This window comes from Manis javanica, chromosome 11, assembly GCF_040802235.1.
Source record: "Manis javanica isolate MJ-LG chromosome 11, MJ_LKY, whole genome shotgun sequence".
NCBI lineage: Eukaryota > Metazoa > Chordata > Mammalia > Pholidota > Manidae > Manis > Manis javanica.
In genome coordinates, this window is record NC_133166.1 from 22,656,665 (window position 1) to 22,665,178 (window position 8,514).

Genomic DNA, 8,514 nt, shown 5'->3' on the forward strand with positions numbered 1-8,514 from the left:
CTACCAATCCCGGGAGGGGTCAGAGGAGCCAGAGGAGAGGCCCAGTGCCTGCCCCGGAAAGACCTGAGGAATTTCCAACCGTCTTCCAGCCTTGCCTCCAGGTAAGTCAGGGCAGAGCGGAACCATTCAAGGGTCTTGAGTATTTCCTCTCCAGGAACCCCTCAGACTGCCCTCTAAGGGTCCCAAGCCCCAACTCTGCTCCTTTAAGCTACACACATGAGAATTTTTTTCACCCCCACTGGGAATTCAGAGCCTTCCCTAGCCTCCCGTATTTCCTATTGCAGAGCTGAGCACAGAGCCAGGCAGACAGGGCCTGGGGTATTTGTGGACCAATATAAATAATGAAGTCCCGGACCTGGCTCTCTTTGGAGGCTGCAAGAGAAACAGGATCCCTGAGGACTATTAATGAGCAGGCATTAAGTTCATATGCTCTCTGGGGAACAGCTCCTTTATATTGCACAATCCTGAGGGAAGGAAGGATAATCGTCCCCATTTTATTGAAGAGGAAACTGAGATTTAGAATTGTCATGCAGCTCTTTTACTTTCACATAGTCTGTAGCAGAGCTTGGATTCAAACCGAGATTTCATTTCTCTAATCTGAAGGAATTAAAAAGCTATGGAATCTGTCCTCTACTCCATCACAAACACAACCAAAATAATTAATCAGATACAGATGTGTCAGTCTTTTTATTAGAATTGGCTGTTAGAGAAACCCCAAGCCCCACCAAGAAGCAGGAACTGGATGCTAGAGGGATGGGTAATGGATGGAGGCATGCTTAGAGCTCCCTTATTTGTGGGAGCTGAACTGAGCCCAGCCTGGCATCAAAGCTGAGGACAGGCAGAGGGGACATCTGGCTGGAAAGGGCTGGATTCAGCCAAGGAGCCAGAGTTGCAACGTGAAGACCAAGCTGAGCAGGAGAAGACCAGACCCATGGGTCACAGCATGGTCAGCCTTCATGGCCAAGGCATAGAACCTGGCCACCTCCTCATTGGGGTTGCCATGGGCAGAATCGAACCACATCTGGATGCAGCGGCCACTCCCTCGGCCGTAGTTGGTGGCCTTGTAGGAGTGACTCCAGAGGCCTTCACACAGGGCTGCAGGTGTGGGGAAGAAGTACTCAAATGTGTGGCAGGTGGCCTTGGTTGGACACTTGTTAACTCCTGCCAGGGGAGAGAGGGTGGGTGCAGACATTCAGCCCCTGGACCCAAAGCTCATTTCTGGCCAGATCCAGAAGTCCTCCCTAACCAAACCCTCAAACCTCCTTTCTCCAGACCTCACCTCCATCTCCCCACCCCCGGCCCTCACCTGAGGTCCAGTCCCAGCCCATGTGCCAGTTACTCTTGCAGGTGCTGGAGGTGCGGCAGTCTTCCCACCAGTGCTGACAGTCCTCTTTGCACAGGGGCACATTCAGGAATCGTTCTTTGCGCCAGCTCTGGTTCACCTGGGTGGGAGGGAGGTGCGGAGGGAGTGCTCCTCTCAGCAGGGATGTCGGCAGCCACAGCCTTGACCGGGCTGGAGGACAGCCTGCTGGGATCGGGTGAGAGAGACCCATACCTGCTGGATCCAGGGCCCCAGGTTGGGTGAGCACTCGTAGAGGCAGTTGTCCTGAATGAAGTGGCGCTTGCAGGCGGGCTCCATCTTGCCGCAGTGGTTCAAGTTGAAATTATGCAGGAGGGAGGTGTCCTTGTGCAGCTCCTGGCTGGTGCCAACTGAGCAGCAGGCATTGCTCTTCCAGGGACTGCACTGGGTGGGAAGACACAGGACTGACTGCCTCCCCCCACCACAGCCTCTGCCTCTCCCCATTTGATTCTTGCTCTCCTGTCCCAGGTAGTTTGTCTTGGGAATGTTTACTGTGAATATTCCTCTGTCTTTGGCCTTCTGGAGCTCCTGTCCTGGGGAAGACTCAATTACAACCATGTGATTGGGGTTGTAGGAGCCTGGGAGAAATCCTGTCCTGAGGGGACAATAGCTATCATTTATGTAGCCCTTAACACTGTATAATGTGATGTTCTTTATTCATTCATTTAAAGTACCAATGCTTGTCACTGTTCTAGGTGCTGAGAATACAGCAGCCAAGAAAACTGACAAATATATGTTCATTCTGATTGGGGGAGACATACAGTAAGAAACTAAAGACAAAAAATATGGTGTGTCAGGATATGATCAATTATATGAAGAAAATCACAGCAGGGATGGGAACGTGGAATATGGGATGATTGTTGAAATTTTAAATAGAGTGGTTGTGAAAAGCCTCCCTGGAAAGTGATATTTTGAAAAAAGGAGGAAAGGGAACTAGTTATGTTGAATTACTTTATTCTTGGCAAGTATTAAGATCTGAGTCCCCAGTGGCTAGGCCAGTGCCAGACACATACCAGGCCCACAAAAATATTTGCTGGAAAAAAAAAGTAAATGAAAGACCTGTTTATGATTTCCTCAATCTAAATGGAACTCCTTACTTATAGACATACCATATTTTAGCAAACTTTTTATATAGACTGGATTTTCCAGGACTGAAAATTCCTGAAAAGGAAGGCTGTACGATATGTTTTCTTTTACTGGAGTTATTCACTATTTTAATAAATTATTTCATCAATGACACCATTACTTAGAGTATCATATAACATTTAGGTGGCAAATAAAATACACTTGTATCAGTTATTTGTAGCTGCCCCATTTCATAGTGATTTTGTGAATGAAAGCTAATTTGTGCTACTTCAGAATGACTTCCTAACATTGTCCTATCAGAAAATTAAAATATTTTATTATGAATTACTTTCTTTTTACATCTTTGTGTTAAATAATTATGTTGATAATTTTTAAAATTAAATGTGCAAATAGGTTCTATTAGCTTTGAATTCTATTCCAGGAAAGAGAAGAGAGTCTAAACAATATTTGTCATAAAAAGAATATGTAGTCTTAATAGAATTGCAACCGACTGACATATGTGTTTATGGAATATGTGAATGTTGAAACCTATACCCCGTATTACAGTCATGAGGGGTCTTCTCCCCTACCCTTGACCCTCCATGGAACTGGCACCTACTGGAAGGACCAGCCTCCCCAGCAGTTTCTTAACCTGCAAACCACTGGAAATGCCCACCAAGTCCTACCCCTGCCCCACTACAAGGGCTGGTCATATCTAATTCCTGTGTGCCCATATGCTTCTCTGGGCCTCCGTTTCCTTACTTGTGTCACATGGAGAACATCAACTACCTGCACCAAAGGGCCACTGGGAATATAAAATCATGTACAGAAAACACAAGACACCTAGTAGGTGCTCAGGATTGATTTTTCTATATTATTGCTGAATATTACAGAATAATCCTTTTTGAGGAGGCCACCCATAAAATTACCTCAACCACACCCCCCACCCTACCTTCCTCTTCTCCTGCAACAATAACTCACAGTATGGGGGTATCTGACCCTTCAGCTCTTCTCCTGCCACCATGACTTCCCCCTCCCTGTCAGAACCAGCCCCTTCCCCAACCAAAGCTACATACCTATGACTCCAGCCATACCTGGTCATGCAGCTTGTCCTCAGGGCCTGGATTTATCTTGTGGTGCTTGGCGTCCATGCAGACATTGAGCAGGTCTGTTCTGTCCCGCACACTGCACACGGAGGCTGTCCAGACCAGCAGCAGAAGTGGTGTGCATTTCCAGACCATGTCTTTCTGTTCCTGCAGAGGGAGCTGTGGTTGGGGAGACCAAGGCCTGAGGGGAGAGCCCCTTGCAGGGTGCCCCCTTACCTGCTGCCTCAGCCTCCCCATCTTCATAGTGCAGAATGGGATCAGTCCCTTTTCCTTCAGTGCTGGGGTCCTGAGGCTGAGGTAAAGAGGGTTGGCAAAGGGGGCTTCCTCAGCCCAGATTTGGAGGGTTCAGAAGGGTTCTGGGGTTAATGGATGGGCCCTGGGTGAGTCTTCCCAAGTTGGAGGAGATGCCTTATGCCCTCACCATCTCTTTGGACTTTACCTAAGGAAAATAATTAAAGAGTTCAGGTCCATGACCCACTTTCCTGAAAAGGGTCAGTGGCACATAATGCCATCATCCTGTGTCCAGCAAGTGCTCTTAACAGCCTGGATCACCTAGGTTCCCATGCCACTTTAGAAACCCTGTTAGGGAAAGCAGTGACCCAGCTCTGCTGAGTTCTGCAGATCAGCATGAGGATCAAGTGATGCAACTCACAGGATGGTGTTTGGGTAAATGACACAAATGGAAAGGGTGGTGGTTTTTAAACAGCTTTGCTTCCTCAGACTTTTTCCTTCTCTATTCTATGAAAGCCATTTCCTCCCTCCACCCCATCATGACACTGACCTCAGCTCTCTAGGCTAGTGCACCAGATCTCTAACTTGCCCCTGAAAAAACATATGCAGAGATTCGTGGATGGGGTTGTGGGGGAGGCTCAGGATAGCAGAGTAGGAAAGCAAGACGGAAACACCCCCAACACACACACACAAAGGACGCAACTATAGCAAATACAGTGTAGCCCTGGGCCAAAGAGGGTTTCACCTCCGGGCAAGTTCAGTCTGGATTCGGTGAGACCAAAAAATGACAACAGAACACTGGGGGTTAAAAGGGCCTTACCAAGCTTTAGTCTCACTGCGGTAGGTCGAGTGCTAGAATCCCATCCACCTCCAGGGCAGTCCACAAGTAGCAAGTCCGTCTCTATCTCTGCCTCTGCTCCAGGCTCTGTTTCTGCTCTAAGCTCTGTCTGCTCCAGGCTCTGCTCTCTGCCCTTGCCTCCAGCGTCCGCTCTCCTCAAGTACTGGGCGGAGCAATTAATGGCTTATTGCCAACGGGTGTGTAAGCATGAGCCTAGCAGTAGGCTGAGTACATCATCAAGTAGATTAGGGTTAGGTGAGGCTCCTGGCCACGGGAACTTCTATTTTCCCTACATACAACTATGCCTGAAAATGAACTGTAGGCTGCAAAACACCACCCACACCTGGGGAAGAAGAGAAGACCACACAGAAAAGAGCAAATTGGCAGAGCTGTGACTGAAGGGGACCCAAGCCCTTCCCCCATCCCAGCCCACATGTGGGAGGAAGAGGAATGGAGCAGAGAGGGATAGGTGCCCAGGAACTCCACAAACCTGGCCCTGGAAATCTCCAAGAACATGAATCCACATTGCATTAATGTCATACTAGAGGGGAATTTCATCCCTGGGCAAGTTTACTCTGGATTTGGTGGGACTGAATGACAAAAATGGAATGTTGTGGGTAAAAGGTCTTATACCAAGTTTTATTCTTGTGGTGGCAGGTCAAGCACTAGAGTCACGTCCATGTCTGGTAAGTCTGCAGTCTCTCTCCATCTCCATCTCCCAACCAGGAAGAGCACTGAGCGGAGCTCTTTCTATTGCAACACAGAAAATAATGGCCCATTGCTGACAGGTGTGTAAGCATTGGGTTACATGGTAGGCCAATTGCATCATTGCACATGTGCAGTGGGTGAGTAGATTAGGGTCAGATGAGGATCCTAGCCATGGGAACTTCCATTTTCCCTACAATTGGGTTCTGATGATTAGCAGGACTGGATCCCAGGGAGAGTTGGAACATTGTAGAAGGCTAAGACTCCAGCCACCTGTGGAGGACAGGCACACACTGCTGGTACTGCTGAGACCCAGCACAGAGGCAACAGTTTGAAAAACTTGCCAGCAGTGAATGGGTACCAAGAGGGGCAAGGGTTGGACAGGGCTGTCTCTGCAGGTGCCCCAGGAGCCCCAGGTGCTCCATTCCCCTCACTGGCAGCTTAGCCCTGAGGTGCCTTCCTACATGCCACTGATGTGCCAGACCACTTGGCCCAGCAGCATCTTACTTTGCTGCCTGGTGGGCAGAGGAATCTTTCCCAGCTTTCATGGCCCTGTTTCAGCCCAATGGGGTAGGTGCCTACAGGAGCCAGCTGAGTGGTCCATCCTCTCCACAGGCCAAGTCTGGTGCTGAGCCCCTCATTACTGCTAGGGGTACCCAGGGGACTCACCACCATAGCACCATTAGTTGCCTCCACCACCAGCTCAGCATCCCACCACTGGACTTGTTACTGCCCCTTGCTTTCACAGCCCCCCCACCACATATGTTGTGCCACCACTGTAAGCCTGCAAGTTATTCCACTAGAGGAATCACTGTCTCAGCATGCACCCTCCCAGCATGCAATTCGTCACTGTTGCTGCACACCTTTTCGCCCTCCCACTGCCTGGTTCACTGCCAGTGCCAAGCACCCAAGGTTTCACAATCCAATGACTTCCCACCACCACAAGCCCATGCACCCTGCCATTGTGCAGCTTGCCCATGACCACTCTGCCCACCCCATTAAGCCAGCAGCCCTGCCATCACTGCAGAGCAGGCAGAAGGCAGCCCCATCTGCAATAATTCCAGCAGAAACCATTGCTCTGATCACATAGGTCTGACTGGGGCAGACCACCAGCCTCAGCAGACTGAGATAAACCACTGCCGCCAGACAGATAGAAAGATGACCCTGCCCATTGCCCACTAACAGCAATTGGGACTCCACACCAAAGGAGAAGCAGGCACTGGAGAGGAGAGAGTGTTGAGCTTCTGAGCCCCACAAGATACCTTCTTCATAAAGCCTTACTCTCTAGATCATAAAGTATAGCAGATCCATCTAATACCAAGGAAGAGACAGAAGTCCTGACAAAATGAGGAGGATGTTCCAAACAAAACACAGGGTAAGACACAAGAAAGAAGGCTAAATGAAATGGAGACAACCAATCTTCTTGATAAAGATTTCAAAGTAACAATCATAAATATGCTCAGTGATCTGAGGAAAAGTATTGAAGATCTCAAGAAGGATGTCAACAAAGATATAGAATAAGTGAAAAAGAGCCACTCAGAGCTGAAGAATACAGCAACTGAAAAGTAATATACAATGCAAGGAATGAATAATAAATTGCTGCAAGTAGAGGAGAGGGAACAGGAACACAATGAAGCTGAGTAACAGAGAAAAAAGGATCTCTAGGAAAGAAATATAAGAGAACTGTGTGACCACTCCAAATGAAATAACATCAACATAATAGGGGTACCAGAAAGAGACGAGAGACACAAAGGGATAGAAAGTCTCTTTGAGAAAATAATTGTTGAAAACTTCCCCCATCTGGGGAAAGAAATAGACACTCAGATCATGGAAGTACAGAGAACCCCTAACAAAAGGAGCCCCAGGAAGACAACACCAAGACATATAGTAATTAAAATGACAAAGATTAAGTATAAGGAGAGAGTATTGAAAGCAGCCAGAGAGGTAAAAAATACTACTTGTAAGAGAAACCCCATCAGGCTATCAGCAGACATCTCAGCAGAAACTTTACAGGCCAGTAAATGAAATTTTTAGTGTACTGAAACAAAGATCTCAACAAGAATCCTCTACTCCAAAAGATTATCATTTAAATTTGAAGCAGCAGGGAAATGAAGACTCAAAGAATTTGTAACAACAAAACCAGCAATACAGGATCTGTTAAGGGAGTGCAGTAGATGGAAATGTTCCTAAGGCTAAATAGCTTTGATTATGACATCTAATACATAAAGTGTGGTGGAGGAAGAAGGAAAAGTACTTTTAGATTGTGTTTGAAATTGAGCAGTCAGCAACTTTAATATAGATTCTTATATAGTCGGGAAGCTATCCTTGAACCTTTGGTAACCACAAGCCTAAAGCCTATAACAGATACACAAAAAGTTAAAAAGACAATTCTAACCACAACACTAAAAAAACACTGTTACTTTGGAATCTTTGTCAAGTAGATAGGTGATCTCCACTTCATTTATCCCTCCTGTGTCTTATCCTGTGTTTTGTTTGGAACATACAAATAACAAGAGTATAAGAGAGGAAGAAAGGAACAGAGAGGAGGTATAAAAACCAGAAAACAGTTAATTAAATGGCAATAAATACATACCTATCAATAGTTACCTTAAATATAAATAGACAGAATGCACCAATCAAAGCACATAGAGAGGCAGAATAAAGAACCAAGATCCATCTATATGCTGCCTACAGGAAACATTTCAGACTCAAAGACATAAACAGGCTAAAAGCAAAAGGATGGAAGAAGATATTTCATGCAACTAATATGGAGAAAAACAGAAGTAGCAGTACTTAGACAAAATAGATATCAAAACAAAAAAAGTAACAGACAAAAAAGGACATTACATAATGATAAAGGTGTCAGCCCAACATGAGGATATAACTATTATAACTATGTATGAACCCAACATAGGTGTATCCAAATATGTAAAACAAATACTAACTGAATTAAAGCGGCAAATAGATTACAACACATTCACTATAGAAGACTTTAGCACACCACTCACACCAATACACAGATCAACCAGAGAGAAAATAAATAAGGAAACAGAGGCACTGAACAATACATTAGATCAGATGGACTTAACAGACATCTACAGAACACTTAAACCAAAGCAGTAGGATATACATTTTTCTCACATTCTAGGTCACAAAAAGAGCCTCAATAAATTTAACCAGATTGAAATTCTATCAAGCAACTTTTCAGA

At 46.1% G+C, this 8,514-nt stretch overlaps 1 protein-coding gene across 4 annotated transcripts; it reads right to left on the bottom strand.

Moving 5' to 3' along the window:
- Positions 1-663: 663 nt before the first annotated feature.
- Positions 664-4,750, bottom strand: FOLR2 (folate receptor beta). 4 transcript variants are annotated; one of them, XM_017673065.3, is made up of 6 exons: positions 4,583-4,750; positions 3,748-3,823; positions 3,520-3,678; positions 1,556-1,744; positions 1,307-1,442; positions 664-1,161 (listed from the first exon to the last, which is right to left on the bottom strand). In XM_017673065.3, the coding sequence occupies exons 2-6, from the start codon at positions 3,772-3,774 to the stop codon at positions 872-874; spliced, it is 801 nt and encodes a 266-aa protein (XP_017528554.3). In that variant the 5' UTR covers positions 3,775-3,823; positions 4,583-4,750; the 3' UTR covers positions 664-871. The 4 variants fall into 4 exon arrangements, with proteins under 4 accessions (XP_017528554.3, XP_017528557.3, XP_017528556.3 ...); XM_017673068.3 differs by lacking the exon at positions 3,748-3,823; XM_017673067.3 differs by lacking the exon at positions 3,748-3,823 and having other exon boundaries at positions 3,520-3,690; positions 4,583-4,749.
- Between the last annotated feature and the right edge of the window lie 3,764 nt (positions 4,751-8,514).